Consider the following 23593-nt stretch of genomic DNA (forward strand, 5'->3'; position numbering starts at 1 on the left):
CATTTACCATTATAACTTTTTTGATCTAGAAGCAGAACAAATGACACATCGATGCTCAAAATCCAAGTGTACACGAAAAAGCAGCAACAGACAAAGACATGCTCGTGTTTTACCTCTACATTAATGAAATAGTTGAATGAGTCGATGTGCTGCTTTACCAAACCTTTCACCTGCAAAACACACAACATGATATACATGTTTACTCTCCCAAATAATATTACTCACACAGATGTAGACCCACCAACTGTTCTGTCATCATCACACAGGAGGATACTTTGATATTTGATGACCAAAAAAAAGTAATTTAAAGAAGGTCCATGACGTAAAGCTTTAACAGGGTAAAAGAACAAGACACATTGTACAGGGTATATTTGGTCATTATGGCAATATTTCATTATTTCATGGCCATACTGGACTCAAATATTTCACTTTTTACTAAACTGGTGTGCTTTTAGTGGAGTTTCTTGATTTATTGGGCAACTTCTACGAAAATGCTGTCCCGCTATAAAACATCAATGGATTGACTCCTGATTAATGCAAATATCCAGTTAATTATATTGCAGCATGGCAGCAACTGAGTGCATTTAGACATATAGACATGAGGAAGAAGGGTGACTTTGAGCGCTGCATGGTTGTTGGTGCCAGACAGGCTAGTCTGAGTATTTCACAAACTGCTGATATATTAAGATTTTCCTAACAACAATGTATCTGTATCAATTTACAGAGAAAGGTCTGAAAAAAAGAGAAAATATATAGTGAGCCGTATTTCTTTGGGCAAAAATAACTTGCGAAGGAATCAGAAGAAAAATGACCAGATAACCACATCAATAAGTTTACCAAAACTGATTTCTGTAACTTAGAAAATATACGGTTAGAAAATCCCTATCTCAAACTGACTGTGAGAAATTGGACTATGCATTCACATCCAGGAGGTTAGTTTATTGCAACGTTCTAGTTTCAGGACTCCCCAAATCATCAGTTGGATTTCCCTTATTCATTTAAAATGCAGCAGCCTTTGAATCCTTACAGGTACGGTATCGGGTAGTGACAAATCCAAACTGTTTTCTACAGTCATTAAACGGGACATCGCGACTAGCAATTTTAAATCTCGCGCCACCACACGTGATTTTGTCTCGCGCGCTTTGGATCTGAGCTTGAGGAAGGCAGCCATAAGTCAAGTTGACTCATCTGCCACTACTTTTTATTTGGGCGGGGAACTTTTTTTTGGTAAGCCTTGATTTTTCTGTATGAATATTGTCCAAATCTCAGCCAAATGTAGTTTAATGTCTAGAGTGTCACCATCTAACGTTAATGTTAAATAAGTGCCGTTGGTTTAATTTGCTCGTGCTGTTTTATCTGCTGTGAAAGAATTGGCGCTTTTTCATTTGAATTTTTTTTCTAGTGGGAGCAGTAATGTCGCATTTTACTTAATTCTGAGGCGCTCCTAACATATTTTGGTCTTCTGTGTGAGTGGTTTGTCAACTGACTGTTCAGTTGCATTATGTGTTAACTGCACCGTGGTGTTAGTGAGATTTTGGCCATGAACAGCTTCAGCTAATGTCAGCGGCTGCATTAGGTTAGCTTAACCGCCGCGCCACAAACATTACCTGTACTTGTATTAGCTGCATAAGGAGTGGTGCTCATTAGCTGCTTGCTAAATGGGTAAAGGTGTCATTTGTTACAGGGCTATTCCCTGCATTTCTGAAGAACACTAAAAACGACCTGATATACATATTAGTATGGATTATGTTAGGATATATTAGTATGGATAAGTATGGATTATTATAATATATTATTATATATTAATATATATTAATATATTATTATAATTATGATATTAAAAACACATTTCAAGAAATTACATTAAGAAACAGGTTATATAAGAGTTAAATTTCAAATATGACTGCTGATTTTACAGCAGCAAAATTATTCTATCTCTATCATTTAAACATATAATAAGCTTTCTGCCTTGCACTGAGTGGCTAGTCAAACTAATTGAATAATCATAAATATATTGTTTTATATTTTTACCTTAGTTTTTATTGTTGTCACTTTATTAGGATTATTGTTATTATTGCACTATGAATAACTAATAAGGGAAGTATTATATATCACCACCATGATGAAAACTTGTGGGAGTAGTATGTACAGTACTCTGGAGAAGATATAAAATGTCAGTGTGTGTGCGCGTGTTTTATGTGTATAGATGTTTTAAAATGATTACTTATGATATAACAATGTCCAGATATATCCTGTAGGGACATGAGGAGGAAACGGTGGCAAAAGCAGCTATGTGAGGCTGCTAAAGTCAATGGATCCTTCACCAGACCACAGGCAGCAATAACACATGTACCAGTTGTTGAATTGCAGAGGTATTCAAGTATAAAAATAATAATAGTAAACACAATTGCAATGTTTTGGTTCTATAACATTTTTTTATCATTACTTTCTTATGGATTAGGTGCAAGACTTGTTAAGTGTGGATAATTAAATAATAATTAATGTAATAGTAAATTGTGCCTTTTTCTTAGATGGACAGGAAGAGTGATAGATGAGATGAGGAGATGGAAGGAGGAAGAGAAGCAAAGAGTGAGTCACAGGCAGAGCCTGTTTTATTTCCCACAGTATTTTAAATCTGTTGCCTCATTGTTCCAAGCGTTGTCACCAATCTTTGCATTTTATTATTATCTTGTAACACTTGTTTAATCAGATACCATCTCTCCTATGGACTTTGTAAATCTGCAGTCTCAGATCAACACAACCCTGCCCTTCAGCACTATCAGCAGCAGGAGCAGCAGCAACCTCTGAAATGCAGCATTGTTCCTATCAGGTAAAACATAGGCTACGTTTACTTTGCATTGTCCCCACGTGATGACAGAGATATAGTATCAGGGCTCTAGACTAACTTTTTGCCATGGGCGTACCGGTACGCCTAACTTTTTAAAGTTAGGCGTACTGGCACAAAAGTTAGGCGCACACAAATTTTATAATAATTTATATAATATAATGTGTTTTTCTGGATACACTGTGCTTTTTCAGCATTCAAAGATTGATGACACCGTGTCAGAGCACTGGCTATGAATTTCAGAAGGATCAGGCCTTAACTTAACAGAAAAGTTACCAATAGTTCTTTTCCTATTACAGCTACATCCACTTCTGTCGTGCCTAGGCTGCTCACTAGGGCTGGGTATCATCACTGATTTCTATAATCCATTCGATTCCGGTTTTCAAAGTCCCGATTCGATTCAACTTAGCCTCAGACAGTCAGAAATATTATAATTCTGATCATTTATCAGTACTGACTTCATCAGAATTGTGAACATCACAGCAGATGCCTTTGTGTGAAAGTAACTGAGAATAAAACACAGAAAAACATGAAGGAGATTTTCCTGGTCTGGCTTTTTATAGCAGATAACCTTAAAAATATTCTACAATGTTCTGCATATAAAGTTTAAATTTCTTCAGTATTGAACAACAGAAAAAATAGGCTTGTCCGAGGTCATTTAAGTGAAAAAAAGAAAAGAAAAAGACAGCAGCCGACAGCGCTGTAAACAACGGTAGACTGGTGGGAAATAAGCGAATGAATAATACAGAAAACAGAGATTGGAGACGGGAAACTGTTCTTGAAGTACAGAGAGAGATAGAGAGAGAGCTAGCTGTGCATGAAGTGTGATTTTAATAGTCGTGGAAGCAAAACAGCAAAATTCATGACGACATTGATCAAATGTGAAGCGCAGTTTGCTGCTTCTTTTGCTGCTGGCTCGGTGAATTTTGGTTGGAGAGAGACAAAACCTGCAGCTCAGAATCAGCGCAAAAAGACGTAATCACAGCGCGGACCGGACGCATCAGAATCGCTAAGCTCCGACAGCGTGTCCGTCTACGGGCCGTCGGGTGAGAAAGCCGAGAAAGACAAAGTTGATTCTGATGCGTCGGGTCCGTTCTGTGTTTACGTCTTTGTGTGGAATCCGTGTACCTGCTCTCATTTGCTGTTTGGTTGTTGTTGAAATGGTTTTGTGAGCTTTAATCTGAGAATCTGGCATTTCTGGCAAAACACAGTTATATTTAAAAGTCGATTCAGGATTTAATGAATTGATATCGCTTTATTCAAGCTACTCACCTCCCACTTCCACCTGCACTTTCAACTGGACCACGGCCAATCAGAGAGGTCCCGCCCCTTACTATCTCTGATTGGTTTGGTCCACGATAGGGGCATAATGTGTGTCTGTTGTTGACCACAGGGAAGGTTGCAGATTTTTTTTTTTTTTTTTTTTTTGCTACCCGAACAGTTGGTCGCACAGGTGCAACCAAATATTTTTTTTAGTCGCACCACTGAAAAATTTGGTCGCACTCTAGAGCCCTGAGTATGGTTTGGTATTAGATTTTTGATGAATGTGGGTTGTTGGTATTCAGCCTTGTTCTATGTGCCCCTTTTTAACTTTGAGCACCCACCCCTTCAAACATCTCTGCACGGCCCTGCCTGTATATATTATCAGAAAGGTGATTACACTAATTAGTTTAACTGGTGCGGTGTATTTTAGTGGACTACTTTGCGTTTCTGACATTTTGCCCTAGTCATGTATGGAAACAAAATAGTAGAAAAATGTACAATACAGTACACTCCAGCACTATTAGATTTTTTTTTAAATTAATTCTACGTATAGCTCAGTAGGGATGGGTATCGTTTAGGTTTTATCCGATACCGGTGTCAAACCGGTACTTTTGAAACAGTGCCGGTGCTTAAACGATGCTCGAACCGGTGCTTAAAGAATGGAGAACACAAACTTTGTCCAAAAACCTCTCAAGCTGTTTTTTTTTGTTTTTGTTTTTTTGTAAAAGATAACAATGTTAGCCTTTTCTGCAGCTATAGGGCATATATGGTATCACTCTTGGCTGGAAGCAGTACTTAAACAATGGAAAAAAACACAAACTTTGTCCAAAAACCTCTCATGCTTAGCTGTTTTCCACTTTTTCTTTGGTCATTTTAGTCTTTTTTGCCAGGGTGAAGGGAGTATCTGCCATCAAAGAAGAAGACAGCCGCATGTAACTACGACGGTGTTTGTTAGTTCACCTTACATGCATTAATTTAATAACGTGGTTAGCCTACTCAACGTAATTTACACACGAACAACATTAAGCTACTGACCCACCCAGAGAAGAACGGCTGCTGCTGCCATCATCATCCGTCATCATTTCTGCTTCACTGGCAGGGCTAGGGGCCAGAACTCTCCTCTTCAGGTTCTTGGGGGATGTTGCTAACTCTGGGTCCGATAACAGGCACCACACCCGTAGTAAGTACGGTGCATTTCTCGGCTTTAAACCCCCCCCCCCCCCCCGCCAGGTGTCGCCAGGTGTTTCATCAGATTCGAGGTGTTACCTCCTTTGCACAGTATCACTGGGGTGCTGAGTTTGCATCTTTTGCTGTGAAGTATAGCCAGACTTTTGACTGCTTCGCCTTGGGCATTTTTAATCTGTAGCTCTGCTCTAAAAGAATGTACGTACCTGGGCCCACCTACTATCCTTGCAAAGGTAAAATGATTGGCTAGAACCTGAAGTGTATGAGGTCTCAGGAAGAAAAAGCACCAAAATAAAGCACCGAAATGTGTGCTGCTTTTCGGTCTGGTTACTACCGTTTATGTCAGAACCAGTGCCATAATGGCACCGGATACCAGTACCCATTCCTAGTAATCAGTAATTGATTTAACTTCAGGGTTTGTACGGGTGCTTGAAATCCTTGAAAACCCTTGATTTTTAATGTTGTCTTTTCAAGGTTTGAAAAGTGCTTGAATTTCAGATGTGGTGCTTAAAAGTGCTTGAAAGTGTAACTGTATTTCATTCACAACAAATGACTATCTGATTGAATAGTTTTCTTATCAGATAGAGAAATAAAATGAGTCGCAAAATGTAAAAGCAAAATTTCCCCACCTGGGCTGCCTTGCTCCTCTGTCTGTTTCAACGTGTGTGCAAGTGCAAGCTTTAAACATTAGCCAGATACATAACTAGCCACCTTAAGGCTTTCTGAGTAACCCTCTGGGCTCGACGGATCCAGAATCTCCATTTCAACTTGGTTCGAACGTGCGGACTTCAAACTATATACCAGTTTTTAAATTGTCTTGATAGGCCACGTCAAACCGATGTTTGTTTGTTTGTTTGTTTGTTTTTTCTGGGGAAAAAAAAAACAGTGGCGTTTTCTCCGGCAAGAAACTGTAAAAACGGCGTTTTCTAAGGAGAGCGCTAGCAAACACGCTTTGCTTATGAGTAAGAAAAAGAAAAAAAACACTCCTTCCCTATTGGTGGAAAAATGTACCATGTCGACCAATCAAGAAATGATATGGCGACATGTGGCATTTGGTTGTTTGGGAAGAGGGGGAAGTTTTAGGAGTGACCAGCGAAAGAGAGCGAGTGAGCGAAAGGGGGAAAGAGAGTTTGGATACGTGAAAGATTTGTGACATTTACCGTGTTTGGAATCTCAAGTTAGTGTGTTGTCTTGTATAGTTAGTGTGTAGTGTAGTCGTTGTTTTGTTTTGTGTGTCAGTTCTACTAGTGAATGTCACAGTTACTGCCTTAAAGCCACCAAAGGCAGATTGCAGTGTAAACGCTGAGTGACACACCTGCTGTCAGACCTGCATGATTTATCCCTGTGCTGTTCTCATCTGTGTTATAGTGGACACTAGGGGTGGGCGATAGAAACGATATACGATAGAAACAATATAAATTTGGCCAACGATAGAGATTTTTGACAATACCGCTCTATCGTGATAGCGCATGTTGATGATGTCATCAAGCTGCGCCTGTTTTGGTCAAAAGCATCGCAGCGGCTACAACCATTATCATCTGCAAATTATGCCGGGCGACAGTCATAGCAAAGAGATGAAGCACTTTTGAAATATGGGGAAAGCCAAAAACTGCGCTTTCTCCACTTCCGTAACATTGATTCATTAATGTTGAATTCTCTCGCAGCTGCTCTATTCCCATATTGTTGCAGTATATTAATAACTAACCTCGTATTGTGGATGAATAATCTCAGTTGTTCTCCTGACTGAAGTTTGCCCCGTGTACAGCATCCTGCTATGCGATTGCATTTGTCCCTAACCACAAGAATCCCTCACGTTAACTTTTATCGAGTGGAAAAAAGTTGCCGTTCATCCTCCAGCTTCACTGTACTAATGTTATGCTAACATAGCTGTGTCGCTAGCAATCACGTAGCACAACATTATATACCAGGTAGTCCAACTTCAGTAACCCTGCAAACGCCACTGCTGTTTAGTTTTCTGTCTTCATTTATGTTGGAAGTGGTAGCAGAGCTGTACGTTTTAATTAGTTTCAAAAATCTCTCAGTCAGAACATGGTATGTCATGTTTAGGTGTAAACTAGTGACCTCCCAGCCCATTGTTCCTTCAGTGGGCTGGTTTCAGTCATTACGCAAATGTACTGTTTATAAGATTGGGGAAACCTGCAGTCAGCTGAGACTGAAGAAGTCACTTGGATGAGTGACGAAACGTTTCTCCCACAAAACGCTACGTCCAGATGAACAGAATCAACTTTTGGAGACTAGCGAGCTAACTTCCTGTTAACCTGTAACTCCGTTAAATTTAATAACTTCTGTTTTCATGGATGCCTGGATGTTAAACTTAATTGTTACACTTGGTAAAGCAGCAACGCTGATCGTTTTATTAAAGATGAAAGAATTTAGACCGTTTTTAACTCTGTGTTCGTTTGACTTTGGGACCTGAATGGGACGGAGTTTTGGACCCAGATTACTCCAGGAAGCTCCTCACCACAGCAGCCGTAATGCTCTGACAATCCATCAAGCAGTGCGGCTTACCAAAGTTGTACTAAAACATTTTTTAACAGATTTCTGCGCGCCAAAATCAGTTGGCGGTCCGTAAGCACAACCAGAATTCATACGTAAGGCACACTCTGGATTTTTGAGAAAATTAAAGGATTTTAAGTGTGGCTTATAGTGTGGAAAATACGTTGCACAGAAGAAAAGAATATATCGCGATATATATCGCTACCGCACGTGCTTCAAATTATACCGCGATATGAATTTTAGGCCATATCGCCCAGCCCTAGTGGACACAAACTTTTTTTTGGAGTTGCATAAATAATTTGTGTGCCTTCTTATTTGATACAGAACACCTCATTGTTCTGTAAATAGTTTGAAATGGATATATTAAAAACGTCTGAGCCTTGGCTGCATTTTTAGGTAAATAGTACCATATAACTTTGTTGTTTGCAAAACATGTGCATAGTTTTTTTTAACAATGTACAATTTCTGTTTGCATTTCAAGTTGTGAAAATGATTCGTTAAACATGCTTGTGGTTTTTACAGTCAAAAATATCACTTTCTACTCGTATTTTAAATTTTGTCTAAATTTAGATAAATTGTGCTGATACAGTTTGTCAAAATGACAAAATCACAGATTGGCAAGAAACAGTTTTTAAAGGTGAACTATAGAGGCCAAATCAAAAGTAGTCAAAAACGGCCAATTATATCCTGGACACCAGAGGGTTAAAGGCTAAAAGCAAAGTTGTCACCAAGTGCTGTTTATATTTGTGTGTATTGCTGCAGCTTACACACAAATATACACTGTACATTGGAATTGTACATAATAATATCACAGATGATAAATTAAATAGGTTTTAAGTAGATGCTTGTGCATTCTTAAAGTCTTATATTTTGAATTGAACTGTGTGTGATCTGTTCAAAGCCTTTCCCAGTATTAACTTGGTGACTTTGGGTGAAATAATGGTAATGTTAGGGACCGAGCCATATGGTCACAAAAAATAGCCACTTGTTTCTGTGCTACCAAAGTTCCCCGGCTTTCATTCAAAATGTGTTTATTGTCAGCACTTACACATTAGACTACTTAAACATTATAAATGTCTTCAAGCTCACACTGAGGCCTGTGGGGTACTATCAGCCACTGAGACAGTAGACACATTTATATGTGTATTTGTATATGAATATTTCATATTTTAAGGCTGCCTGTTTATTTAAGGGAGATGGAACAAAATACATTGGAACCCCGAATTACAAATACCCGTTTCACAAAAAATTCAACTTACAAAGGCACTGAACGGCAATATTTCTGCCCGTGTTACGGCAAAATGCCCGAGTAACAAAATCCGCTGGCTCTGATTGGCTGAGCCTACAATGCCTTCCGAATCCATGTGACAACCCCTTGGCTTCCGTACTTGTGCTTCGCTGTTCCACTTGAACGACGTATTATTGTTCTAATTAGCAATTAGCCTATAGCCTATCGTTCAGCATCGCCTCACTCAAAACGCGCAATGGGTGCTTCGACTTACGAAAATGTTCGAATTTCGAAAGACCCTCAGGAACGAATTAATTTCGTAAGTCGGGGTTCCACTGTACATTGGAATTGTACATAATAATATCACAGATGATAAATTAAATAGGTTTTAAGTAGATGCTTGTGCATTCTTAAAGTCTTATATTTTGAATTGAACTGTGTGTGATCTGTTCAAAGCCTCTCCCAGTCAGTGCTGTTCTCCATGCCTGTCTGACTGTACATGATGTTATTAGCACAAACACTTTAAAGGTGATCGTTTAGGACTTCAGCAATAATAGAGACAGCAATGTAGTTAGCAATAAAACAGTTTTATCTGGAATTAACTTAAAAAGATAAACAAACAAACATCTGTCTCCTATTTTTTGTCACACGGGAAGGAAGCATCAATATCAGATGAGAAGACTTATTTCTTCCTTTTGTGTTTTTGTTTTGTTTCTTTGTTTTTCAACAGAAGAATTTCTCCAACAAGTTGATTTGTTCACATTTTCACATCTTAATTTTTAAGTGAAATGTGCATTTTGAGTGTATAAAGGGAACAGGTGACTGTTCCCTTTAGCAGTATTTTTGTGTGGTGCGTTTTTCTGTCTTAACAAAAGGGGAACAAAGGTGTTCACCTAGGATGATTTGTTTTAATTTTCACATGGTCTTACTGAGGTGATGTGAATTGAAACATGCATTTTTTTTTGTTTGGGGGAGATATGCTGGAAAAGCGTGAAAAGGGACCTTGAAAGTGCTTAAAGTGCTTGAATTTGACCCTGAAAAAGGCTCTGTCCCACATTTGGTTAGCACGACTGTTGTGTATACCTTCCTTTAGTTGTTGTACACATTTTATTCAAAAATGCATTCTTGAAATGTCAAACACCATTTTGTCCTCACTAGATATAAATTATTCGTTGTTTCCTCTTTTACGCTGAATGGTGCTAGAAGTGTTGCAGTGACATGATAAATGTAGCAATGCTAGGCCTGCCCTTCAGTTTTTCCAAGTAGGTCCCATATACTGAAGCATTGTCGAGTGAGACATGGGCAATGATGCGGAAATGATAATCGTATTCCAGGTGTGCACGCAAGCTGCCAATGCACTTTTCAAACGTGGAATACACTATTAATTCATTTGAATAGATGTCATGTTGTTAAAACTAGTCGTCATCAGTCAAGACTGTCATTAAAATATCATTTCTGTTTTCGTAAGGATCTTGTGTCTGAGAGGGATTACTGGACTCACATTGATGCACACTTGAAGAAAAATGATGCTCGAAGGGAGTCCCTCATCAAAGGATTCTGCATCTGTCTCAATTACAATCCCTGACATCTTGGTGCAGGAGTACATGGTGAGCGTTTTGTGAATAGATTGTGGCTTTGCAACTTTTCAAAATGCATTCAGTTAAACATATGATTATAATTGGGCGATTGGACAAATATATTGACTATCCTATCCTCGATTGCTTTTACAAGGACAATTTATTTATTTGCCCATGAGTAAGTTTGCTAATAATGATGGAGCTAATAGAAGAAGTCAACAGAAAAAGAAATGGCGCTGTTTTAACAGCACCCTATTTTATCAGCGAGCAAATGCACCCTCCTCGGAGTTTGCCCAAATGCAGCAATTCATTTACTCAAACTCATTACAGAAAGAAAGACAGGCAGTTGCCTGTGTTCAGAAAAAAACTTTTACATTTTAAAAAACCACAACAGTGGGGAGGGAGACAAAGAAACTGGCTTCTTTTTCCTCTGTAACAGTGTTTCCAGGCTTTTCCAGTGTTTATCAGTCTTATACACTCGATCAAGCAGCAAATACAAAATTAAACAAAAAGTAAGTTAAAAATCAAAATGTCTCTTCCAGCGAAGATATGTGCTTCCATCAAAAAAATTTAAAAAAGTTACGTTTTTATGCAGTTTGGCGCATTTCAAATAAATAGATGAATAGTCCAAAGAGTAGCTGTATTAATATTTTTATTATTATTATTATTATTATAGCACTATGACTAAATAATGAGGGAAGTATTATGTATCACCACCATGATGAAAACTTGTGGCAATAGTATGTATAGTACTCTGCACAGTGTGTGCATATTTGATGTGTATAGATGTTTTAAAATTATTACTAATGATGTAACAATGTCCAGACATGTCCTGTAGGGACATGAGGAGGAAACGGTGGCAAACGGAGCTATGTGAGGCTGCTAAAGGCAGTGGATCCATCACCAGACCACAGGCAACAATAACACATGTACCAATTGTTGAATGCAGAGGTATTCAAGTGTAAAAATAATAATAGCAAACACATTTGCAATGTTTTGGTTCTGCAACATTTTTTTATCATTACTTTTTTTATGGATTAGGTGCAAGAGTTGTTAAGTGTGGATAATTAAATAATAGGTTAATGTAATAGTAAATTGTGCCTTTTTCTCAGCTCAACAGGAAGTGGAGAGTGATAGATGAGACGAGGAGATGGAAGGAGGAAGAGAAGCAAAGAGTGAGTCACAGGCAGAGCTTGGTTTATTTCCCACAGTTTTTTAAATCTGTTGCCTGACGCTAAGGGGGTTTGAAAACTCCCTAAATATGGCGACAAAATCGCTAAGTTGGCAACACTGTTTGGACTGTTTTCAGGGTATTTAAAAAAATACAACACAAAACCGTGCATCTCAATGGGTATTCTCTGTGCATGCGCAGAATTACGCACAGCTGTCATGTGATCCTTTGATCGAACACAGGCTCAAAGAGCGCTGACGTCAAATTCGCAGCCACGAAAGTCCTTAAATACCTTCTCTTCACCTTTGCAAACACAGTTTTACTTGGAACGTTTTCAGAAACAGCGAGTTGTGTTTAGCAAACCAGAAACCTTTCAGAAAGGGATTATTTATAAACTTAAACAATTAAGCAAACATTTTTTCTTGTTGACACTTTGCATTAAGAGTTTAAAGAAATGTTAAACGACACATTTAATAATTCACAGTCTGACAGAGAGATTCGAGTGGAATCACAAAGACTGTATGGGTTGATGGAGAGAGAAATACCTGACCCTATGGAGCTTCAAATGAAAATTCAACAACTCCAGTTGGAGTTAAGCACCCTAAAGTGCAAAAAGAATTATTACAAAAAAAATTACTATCGCTTTAAAAATGAGCGTGAACAAATTAGTACAGATGTGCATGACAGGAATATCCATTTTAGAGAAAGCATGGTTGAGCTTGAAGAAGTGACTCAACAGTCAGATGACATCAAAGCTCTAATAGTTGCAGAGAATAAAAATTTGCAAGCAGAGGTTAGAACCTTTCGGATGATGCTCCATGAATTTCAGGAAAAGGAAGCATCTCTGCTTGAGCAGAACAGCAGCATTGTTGCTGAGTTGTCTCAGATTCAAAGTGAGAGAAACGAGCAAAAGAAAGAGAACACAAAGACTGTATGGGTTGATGGAGAGAGAAATACCTGACCCTATGGAGCTTCAAATGAAAATTCAACAACTCCAGTTGGAGTTGAGCACCCTAAAGTGCAAAAAGAATTATTACAAAAAAAATTACTATCGCTTTAAAAATGAGCGTGAACAAATTAGTACAGATGTGCATGACAGGAATATCCATTTTAGAGAAAGCATGGTTGAGCTTGAAGAAGTGACTCAACAGTCAGATGACATCAAAGCTCTAATTGTTGCAGAGAATAAAAATTTGCAAGCAGAGGTTAGAACCTTTTGGATGATGCTCCATGAATTTCAGGAAAAGGAAGCATCTCTGCTTGAGCAGAACAGCAGCATTGTTGCTGAGTTGTCTCAGATTCAAAGTGAGAGAAACAAGCAAAAAAAAGAGAACGCAGATCTCAAGGAAGCGTTAGAGAGACTTGAGCACCAAGTGGGAGAAGCTCACCATAAAATAACAAAAACAGAAGAGATAATAGAAAAACAGAATAGAGAAATAGATCACAAGACTGGACAGATAGTTGAGCTGAAAAAAGAAATATGTACTCTTCAGCGTCGGGTGAGACAGGCTCTGGATGAAAAACAGTCACAGGTGGAATCTCTGGAGGCTAAATTGCAGGAACAGGTTAACATTGTTCAAATGATGCACCATGACTGTCTGGAAAAGGAAGACTATCTCCTTAGACAGAACAGCAGCATTGCTGCTCAGTTGTCACTTATTGAAAGTGAGAGAAACGAACAAAAGAAAGAGAATGCAAAACTCAAGAAAACTTTAGAGACTCTTGAGTACCAAGTGGAAAAAGCTCATATTGAAACAACAACAAAAAATGAGATAATAGAAAAGCAGAATAGGGAAATAGTGCAAAACCAGAAACTGATAGTTGAACATGAACAAGAAATATGCAATCTCCAATGTCATGTGAGACAGGCTCAGGTCGAAAAACAGTCACAGGTGGAATCTCTGGAGGCTAAATTGCAGGAACAGGTTAACATTGTTCAAATGATGCACCATGACTGTCTGGAAAAGGAAGACTATCTCCTTAGACAGAACAGCAGCATTGCTGCTCAGTTGTCACTTATTGAAAGTGAGAGAAACGAACAAAAGAAAGAGAATGCAAAACTCAAGAAAACTTTAGAGACTCTTGAGTACCAAGTGGAAAAAGCTCATATTGAAACAACAACAAAAAATGAGATAATAGAAAAGCAGAATAGGGAAATAGTGCAAAACCAGAAACTGATAGTTGAACATGAACAAGAAATATGCAATCTCCAATGTCATGTGAGACAGGCTCAGGTCGAAAAACAGTCACAGGTGGAATCTCTGGAGGCAAAATTGCAGGAACAGGTTAACACCATTCAGACGATGCACCATGACTTTCTGGGAATGGAAGAATCTCTCCTTGAGCAGAACAGCAGCATTGCTGCGGAGTTGTCTCAGATAGAAAGTGAGCGAAATGAACAAAAGGAAGAGAACGCAGATCTCAAGGAAGCGTTAGAGAGACTTGAGCACCAAGTGGGAGAAGCTCACCATAAAATAACAAAAAAAGAAGAGATAATAGAAAAACAGAATACAGAAATAGATCACAAGACAGAACAGATAGTTGAGCTGAAAAAAGAAATATGTATTCTTCAGTGTAGGGTGAGACAGGCTCAGGACGAAAAACAGTCACAGGTGGAATCTCTGGAGGCTCTGCAGCTGGAGAATTTTTCTCCTGAACCTGAGGAGGTTTTTTTTTCCTGCCTTGGAACCACCTCCTGATGTGGTCCCGACACAGGAGAATCTTTGTCTTCAACCCGAAGAGCTTGATTCTCCTGTCTCAGAACCATCTCCTGACGTGGTTCCGACTAGTGGTTCATGGCGTCATGGTGCTAAACGCCTACTTAAAATAGGTTTAGGTGTTGCCGCAGTAGGCCTTATTATACCTGCAGCTTACTGGGGCTTTTCAATGCTTAACAGTTATTGCCTATTTAACTCTGTCTATGGCCTCCTTGAGCCATATTGCTACCTTGGTGATGGATTAGTTCCCTTTTAAAGACTAGTAATGATGGACTGCTTTTCATCCACAGTCCAGAAAACCATACGTTGTTCATGTTAGACAACATGAGCAACATTTAGCTAACTTGCGCTCTCATTTTTCTTTTCTTTTGCCTCTCACCCCCCAACCAGTCGTGACAGATGGCTGCCCCTTCCTGAGCCTGGTTCTGTCAAAGGTTTCTTCCTGTTTAAAGGGAGTTTTTCCTTTCCACTGTGCCTAGTGCTTGCTCACAGGGGATCATTTGATTGTTGGGGTTTAATTTGTTAAAAAACATAACAAATTAGGTGAGGGGTTCACATAATAGAGAGCACAACAAAAACTACAAATTTTAAAAAAAGTTGTTAGTTGCAAATCAAAATAAAGACAACAATTTCTGAAAAACATCTCTTACGGCTCTGTTTATTTGCTTAAATGAACACTTGTATTTTTTGTCATTGAAGAATATACATTGTCTAAAGTATTTGATCATTTTAAAATTAACACTGCGCTGCGTGAGATAAACTGTGGCACGGACGGCTGTCGGCCCGGTGAGGGAAAGTTCCTCTTCAACCTCCAAACAGAACCCAGTTTGTTAATCGCAGCATCGCAAAATTAAACACAGCAATTCCTTAGAGTCTGGTTTAAGTCCTGAAATGTAATCTCCTTACCAGCATAGGAGCATCCCACCAAGCATTCACAGTCATTACACTGTATGTACACTATATGTGGAAAAAAAGAAGAAAAACAGAAAGCTAAATAAGAAATGCTGCTACGCAGTAGAAGGTTGTTGACAGTAGCAAGCTACAGGTCTCTCAATATTGCTCTCCCTGAGAACCCTGTGCAGTCCACAGCTAGGTTTAAGGTATTCCCAGGTATTAGAATTCTACATATTTAAGTATAGTGACATAGGTAAGTTGATTAGGGTGACCAACCGTCCTCTTTTCCCCAGACATGTCCACTTTTCACGTTCCGTCCGGAGCGTCTGGGGGGATTTTCGAGAATGTTAAAAATGTCCGGGTTTTCCTATCCGGTCTTTAAGTCTGACGTCATTGCCCATGTCTGGGCCCAAACTCCGCTGCAAGTCCCTAAGTCAAATGATCACTGCAGCATTACTGAGAGTTAAAAACTGTCTAAATTCTCTCATCTGTAATAAAATGATCAGTGTGGCTGCTCAACCAGGTGTAACAATTAAGTTTAACATCCAGACATCCATGAAAACACAATTTATGATATTTAACGGAGTTAGAAGTTAGCAGGGAGTTAGCTCGCTAGCGCCCATCTAAATATAATATACCATGTTCTGACTGAGCAATTTATGAAACAAATTAAAACGTACAGCTCTGCTATCACTTCCAACATAAATGAAGACAGAAAACTAAACAGCAGCGATGTTTGTAGGGCTACTGAGGTTGGGCTAGCTGGTATATAATGATGTGCTACGTTATCGCTAGCGCGACAAAGCTATGTTAACATAACATAAACAGTAAAGCTGGAGGAGGAACACTAACGAATGGAAACCTTTTTTTCCACTCGATAAAGGTTAATGTGAGGGTTCCCAATGATTAGGGGCAAATGCAATCCCATGGCAGGATGCTGTAAATGGACCAAACAGGAGAACCACTGAGATAATCCATCCACAATACGAGGTTAGTCATTAATATACTGCTGCATGGGCTGGGCTGTAGTTACATCTTAAGGGTTTAAAAACTGAGCTTTAAAATGATTAGTAGTAATAAAAACTGAGAGAAGCCAACAGTGATCACTGACTGTTTTAGAGGCTTGTTGAGATTAAATAGAACAAGATAGAAAGCATTAAAACATGATAAAAACACATCAGCTTTATTAAATGCAGACCACTTTGGGCCCAGAAACAGGATTCATCACGTCATCACTCAAAGACTGGATAGTCCGACAGCAATTGCATTTATCTGCATCCCCTCATTTCAGTACACAGAAAAGGCAACAGCCGATGTACTAGACCACCTTGTGGCCTTGGGAATGTTGATCAGTTGAGAGAAGAGCTTCTTACATCCAGCGTAGCAGGCCAAGTACAACCCTCCAAAGCCAAAGGTTGTAATTTGTCACTATATAAATAATACAGAATTGAAAATTTCATCACAGCAGTTCATTAAAGAAAACAGGAGAGCGATAGAGAGAGAGAGTAAATATGAAGTTAGGTGAAATAAGATCTGGATCAGGCAGCTGGTTCAGAAATAACTCCAATAAGGAAGAAAGAAAACATTGTAAAGGCGTGCAGGCTGTTCGCTCACAGAGAGTTGCAGAGTGAAGGGGAACGTGCTGTGTCCCAGTTTGTCATTTCTGACATATTGTTTTTTCTAGTGTTCAATTTGGAGACCGTGCATAAACATGCACCCAGTGCGAATAGTTTTCCATGATTTATGAATAAAATAGAAACAAATAGACTTGCTGTTTATTTGTTTGTTTTCCCTTTTTAACTGGAAAAATGGAAGTTGTTACCTTCCTGAAGGTAACAGAACACACTAGCCCTTACACACTTTTATAAATTTTAATGCTTCTTGATTAAAATGTGTTTCAAGTATGGGAGAAACTAATGGGTATACAGTAACAGTGTGCTGAACTCACTGTCATCTTTAACCCTAGAACACTGTCGCTATAAAGAGTAACACCATCACTAACATCAGAAATATATCACATTTTGACAAAAAATTTGAGTGGTCTTCTTTTGTTTTCAACTGTGGTACTTTCAACATGTCTAACAAAACAAATGTCATGGGGGGACCCTAAAGAAATGCTCCAAAATTACTGAACAATTAGGAATATGAGAATAAAAAATTCCTAAACAAAACATAATGACACTGGAAAGTTGGTGTTTGATCCGCCCTTCCAGGGACATTTGAGACTTCCCTGGTGAAGGCACAGCTGTTCTACATGCGAACAGCTGCAGGAGAGAGAAACAAAAAATGGCATTTTTGAGTGGGTGAAAATGATCAATTGACTAAAATATTTTCTTCACCCTATGAATTCCCCTGGTAATCACCACTTTGTGATATTTATCCATAAGCACTGCCCTAAATAAGGATAACATGCAAATTCTAGGACCACTCTTACTTACCCATTCCTTACATGCTGTCAGTACACGCAGGGTAATAATGGCATGGACACACTTCCTGTCCAAGCCTGCGGGGCAGTCAGCACACCTCACTAAGGGAATACTACTTTCTTCTACTGCTGGTCCTGCCTTACCTGCAAGAGTGACAAGGGTAGGGATGTCGAGCATGCTACAGATCAGGACTGTGAGTTGACGTGTCAGATTTGAAGAGGGGAGCCTCTGCTCTGCCAATGGTTTGATAAGTGCCGGTGCCAAAGCCTGCATATAATGCCTCCTCTGCATTTGGTTGTCACCTCTCTTCACTGCATTCTTATTGTGAATGCTCCACGAGTTCACACCAACAATGATCATGCCATAGAAGACGCAAAGGGGCCATTTCTTGGTTTTTCTTCCACAGCCATGTGAGTGCACATCTGGTCAAAAGTATCAACACCACCTTTGCTTGGTTTTAAAATCCAATCATTTCAGGTTTTCAGTGGGTCCTATGCTTGGTTGTATGTGCATGGATGACAGGAGCAGGACAACCTTCTTTTTTGAAGCCTCATCGGGGAGGAAGGACACATGATTTTCTTTACTTTTCATCACTTGCGGGATCTCGCTTTTGTTCGCTTTTACTGTCCCCACAAGGGTCATGCCACAGTTCTATGTTCTGTATATATTACATTGAATAAATGTAAATGCCTAGAAAGACTTGTTTTCTAAAAAAAAAAACCTGTGCAAAATAAAAATGTTGAACTCCAAAATAACATTTTATTTAAAGCTACTGAGGTCACAGTGATCTTGAAATACATGTAAATGTCCTTTGCAGTACATTAGCCAGGTCAGTTCCTTATCAATGAGGCCACGTATTGCTGAACAAAGATTAGTTTTCATCAGAAGTGAATAAAATGATGGATCACATCAGTGTGCGTGCTGCCTGACATGTCTGCCGTTGCTGCTGAGCAGTTTGGGGTACGCCGTCCCGAGTGAGCGCCCGTGTCTGATCACCACCAGCTCCATCTGACACTGGTCAATGTTGACCACAACTGTGGTGCTTCTCTCCGTGTTCACGAGGAAGACGATGGTGAAGACGGCCATCTCAAACTCGGGGCTGGTGCCGATGAAGGCACTGCCAACGGGCTTCACCACGCCGTGCCAGCTGAACTGGAGGTTGAGAACATGGTCATCTTGATCAGGCTGTGACAAAAGCATGAATGTTTATGTTACCAGCGAAGGAAATGAATCTCTTCTGTCTGGTGAACTGTTATTCTTACCAAATCATGCTCCCTGGCTTTATATCCTTTGTAGTCCAAGTGTTGGTTTTTCTCTTGCAGGTAGAACTGGACCCAGTTGTGAAAACCAATGATTTCTGTTCCTGATTTTGTCTCGCCAACAAACACATGTTCAAATCCACTGGAGTCCAGGCTGGTGATGATCAATTTAAGAACAGAAACACACATACTTCTTACCAAAGAAATGCATATTAAATTATAGTGTTGCAGAATCTCATGGATGAATTTAACAACTGGACACAGTTAAAGCGGGATGGTTGGCAGGAGGAGATCTCACCCTGCGTTTCTCTGCCTGTGGTAGAGGTGGAACCAGATCAAGTTGAGCTGTTTCTTGAAAAGCCTCAAGTCAGAGCTGGATTGACCTTTTCTCACCAGGTACTGATGAGCCCGCTGTGGAGAAACATCATTGATGATATTTATGAATCCAAACTTGACTTGCCATAATAATAATAATAATAATATTGTGATAATAACATGAACAGATGTATTTATGTCATTATTTTGAGCTTTTACACTTAAAATAATTATAAAAACGTAAAAGGTGTTAAAACCCTGATGCTATCTTGGAAATAAAGCACTTTTGTTCATGTAATTACAACATTTAACTCTTTAAAAAAACAAATCATACCTCTAGATGTTATGTCAACACTATATTTAATCTACTTTATAAGAGTGTCTTTTGGATGAATATGTCTTTAATTGTTAAATTAACTTATTAAATATTTAATTTAACTAAGCCCTAAAGATGGAGTCATGAGACTTTTTGTCCAAATGTTACCTGCAGTCATCTGGTTCATCCAGTGGTGCAAGTTTCATGTGTTTAAGAACAGGGTGCAGGGAGGGTGGAGTTGAGTGTCAGGGTGATTTGTGACAGCAGCAAGAGAGAAAGGGAAGGTTTACAAGATGGCAGCGAGACCTGCTGTGATGTGTGATTTGGAGATGGTGGCACTGCCACCATGGATGGAGAAGATTACAAATGAGTACATCAGGGGGACAACTCAGGTTGAGCAGGTTGAGATGATTTGGACATGTCCAGAGGAGGAATACTGGATATGTTGGGAAAACTGATGCTGAAGATTTAAAGAAGAAGAAGGCAGAAAAAGTTCACTGATGTAGTGAAGGAGGACATGCAGAGGGTTGGTGTGACAGAAGAAGATTTTAGAGATTGGGTGAGATGGAAGCGGCCCCTAAAGTGAGCAAGATTCGATTCAAATACATTTTTATAGCACTAAATCACAACACCAGTCACCTGAAGAGGTTGAATATTGTAAGGTAAAGACCCTGTCTTGGTTGACATGCCTCTACCATGTTGCGTGGAGGTCAGGGACAGTACCCCTGGATTGGCAGACCGGAGTAGTGGTTCCCATCTTTAAGAAATTGGCTAAGAGGGTGTGTTCCAACTATAGGGGAATCACCCTCGCATAGACCTTCCCAGGAAGGAGGTCTATGCGAGGGTGCTGGAAAGGAGAGGCCGTCCATTAGTTGAACCACGGATACAGGAGGAACAATGCGGTTTTTGTCCTGGTTGTGGAACACTGGATCAACTCTTTATCCTCTCGAGGACACTCGAGGGTGCATGGGAGTTTGCCCAACCAGTCTGCATGTGTTTTGTGGACTTGGAGCAGGCATTCGACCGTGTCCCTCGGGGTGTCCTTTTGGGGTGCTCTGGGAGTATGGGGTGTCTGGCCCATTTTACGGGCCATTCAATCCTTATACAACCGTTAGAAGAGCTTGGTCCGCATACCCAGCAATAAGTCGGACTCGCTCCTGGTGGGTGATGGGCTCCGCCAGGGCTGCCCTTTGTCACCAATTCTGTTAATAATTTCTATGGACAGAATTTCTAGGCGTAGTAAAGTGGTGGAAGGATTTCACTTGGGTGGTCTCAGAATCTCATCGCTGCTCAGAGTAGAGCCACTGCTCCTTCACATTGAAAGTAGCCAGTTTAGGTGGTTCGGGCATCTGACAAGGATGCCTGGGCGCCTCCTGGGTGAGGCGTTCCGGGCATGTCCCACTGGGAGGAGGCCCCATGGCAGACCCAGGACACGCTGGAGAGATTATATCTCTCAGCTGGCCTGGGAACACCTTGATGTTCCCCCGAACAAGCCGGAGGAGGTGGCTGGGAAGAGGGAGGTCTGCTTGGACTTGACTCTGCTTGGGCTGCTGCCCCCATGACCCAGCCCTGGATAAGCGAAAGAAGATGGATGGCTGGAAAGACCCTACAGCACAATACCACTGTAAGCAATCACTTGGCTACAGTTGGAAGGGCAAAAAGCCCTTTAAGTGGGAAGAAACCTCCCAAGGAACCAGGCTCTGGGAGGGGAAGCCACAACTGGCTGGGGATGATAATAAACTTTGTGCACCTCACCTATCTGTGTTCTGTTCTGCGATGATTCTGTGAATCATATTGTCTTTAGCTGTGTTATTAAAGATTCTTTTTTTTGATTTCTCATTTAAACTTTGTGAAAAGAAATCCTTTAATATCTGACATCCTCCTCCATTTTCTTTCTGGCTTCTTCATGGTTGCAAACCTGAGTGTGCCCAGAGTCAGAGGAGAGGAGGAGATGCTGTGCTATTTCTGAAGAGAAAAGCACAGCATCTCCGCTGTTGGAGGGGTTATTGTGAGGAATTTGTCTCACGTGTCCCCGCTGAGATCACTGAAAAGCGTGGGGTTTCTTCCACCTACAAAAAGTACATCATGTCCACATTCCTGCAGTGATCCCCTTCTGGGAGACCGCTGAGGCCAGAGCGACATTCCACAGCTGCACACAGATGTTATTTTGCCTCTGTAATGTCTTCAAGTAATGTGTGCAGAGCAGCAGTGCAACAGGAAGAACATAAAACTCCCTCTAGAGTTCAGCTGCAGCCTCAAAACCATAAACTGTAGGAAACAATAGAAAGTTGTGCAATACCAAAAACAATTCTCTTGTTGCTGTGAGGAGACATTCAGACTGAAACTACCAGGTTTCTCCAAGAGAATGGAGTAACTGAAGTGCTCAAATGTAAACTTTCTGCTCGACAGAGCTTGTTGTGACGCATACCTTCATGACTTTTGTCTCTAAGACGGCGTCCAAGAAGAGATCCATCTCTGTGAGCTCCTCTGTGGTGACTTGTTCCGTCACGCCAGTAGACCGCTCATAGTTGTCCAGCAGTGTCATAAAGTCTGCGAGCCCAGAAATCCCATTTATTACAGTGATGACTGCAAACACGATCTGAATGTTTAAGCTCAGAGTGCTCACAACTACACCCTTACTAGAGAAAGTGGTTATATTTCTCAGTTTGCTCTCATTAACGTTGGAGAAGAGCGGCTGCGAGGCGTGATCCTGCACCGTGTGGCTGCCCTGACTTACAAAGCTTGCTCTACCCTAGGCAATTCAAACACAGAACACGTCTTTGTACAAACACAAGACATAGCAGGCGCTAAATAAACTAGAAAAGATTTCTCACCTGAACAGAGATCGTGTAGTCTATCCCAGGTGTCATGCGATTCACATCCAAACTCCACAGCTCATTGAAAATAGTGGAGAGCTCCTGCTTTACAGCTGGTCTGTTATAGAAAGTGTCAGACAGAGGCTATGCAAACATCTGGCAGATGCACACGCAAATAGAGGAAACATCAGCAGAGTTTGGTTTATACCACTGTACCTTGATCCATTCAGTCCACTGAGGAACACTGCAAGGAGCAGAAATCCACAGAACAACCTGCACATAACAGATTTGAAAACATTTTTTATACATGGGAAAAGCAGCAAAGTTCTGACCTGTATTCAGCTGCCCGTGCAACAACGTAAACAAACTAATCTTCAGTCAGTAAATAAAAATACAAACCTCGCAGACATGACGCCAAATGAAAGTGTCCACTGTTTCAGCCTGGACTGCAGCAGAGGACTCACACACAGCCTGTCTGTCTAAAGGTCCAGCCTCCACCCAGAATCTTGCAGGGGACTTTCTGAGACTGAGACCCACTTTTAACCACCAGATGGCGCCTCGTTTCAGGGCACAGCCTCTCTCTATTGTTTTGCATGAACTTTTACTAAAGAAGTGATACAGCGATGCAGCTTCAGGTGGTTTTAATTTTTATTTTTTATGCAACTTAGCTTATAAACCATCACACACATGATGCAATGTCACAAAAGTCCTATCCAGAGTCTCAGTGAAAGTTTTTTCATGTAGTAATTCAGTGTAAAGGGGGATAAGAGAAGGGTAGACTCATTATTCAATGAGTAGGTAAAGTAGGCTGTGCAAATGTAAGGTGAAATGTAAATCTGGGGAAAGGCAGTGGTCTGTGACTTGAACACAAGGGGGGTGTACTGAGCTGTCAAACAGCAGAAAATGTTTTCTCAGAAATGAAAGCCTCTGTGCTTTAAAATTCACCAAGATGCTAACATTAAAAGTTAACGGCCTAGAATAAATTTAGCTTTATGGAAAAATATAGCTGCCCTGGTTTACCTCTGAGCAGGAGCACACATATTTGTTAACTATGTGAGCATGTC

General features: G+C 40.2%; 1 protein-coding gene and 1 pseudogene across 3 annotated transcripts; one reads left to right on the forward strand and one right to left on the reverse strand.

The window, feature by feature from the left end:
* Positions 1–888: 888 nt before the first annotated feature.
* Positions 889–15798, forward strand: LOC146360531 (uncharacterized; annotated as a pseudogene). The gene is made up of 7 exons (XR_014799645.1): positions 889–1227; positions 2259–2372; positions 2532–2589; positions 2746–2830; positions 10507–10645; positions 11441–11566; positions 11728–15798. The product of XR_014799645.1 is annotated as an uncharacterized LOC146360531 (transcript).
* A 2764-nt stretch (positions 15799–18562) lies between these two features.
* On the reverse strand, positions 18563–23035 carry LOC146360532 (uridylate-specific endoribonuclease C-like). Of its 2 annotated transcripts, none has more exons than XM_084922777.1 (8): positions 22929–23035; positions 22746–22802; positions 22548–22647; positions 22354–22465; positions 22142–22263; positions 19381–19493; positions 19086–19236; positions 18563–18975 (listed from the first exon to the last, which is right to left on the reverse strand). In XM_084922777.1, the coding sequence occupies exons 1-8, from the start codon at positions 22937–22939 to the stop codon at positions 18733–18735; spliced, it is 909 nt and encodes a 302-aa protein (XP_084778903.1). In that variant the 5' UTR covers positions 22940–23035; the 3' UTR covers positions 18563–18732. The 2 variants fall into 2 exon arrangements, with proteins under 2 accessions (XP_084778903.1, XP_084778902.1); XM_084922776.1 differs by having other exon boundaries at positions 18563–19008.
* Positions 23036–23593: the final 558 nt, after the last annotated feature.

Source organism: Perissodus microlepis, unplaced genomic scaffold (assembly GCF_051167445.1).
Source record: "Perissodus microlepis isolate ML-2025 ecotype Zambia unplaced genomic scaffold, ASM5116744v1 scaffold_36, whole genome shotgun sequence".
NCBI classification, from domain to species: domain Eukaryota; kingdom Metazoa; phylum Chordata; class Actinopteri; order Cichliformes; family Cichlidae; genus Perissodus; species Perissodus microlepis.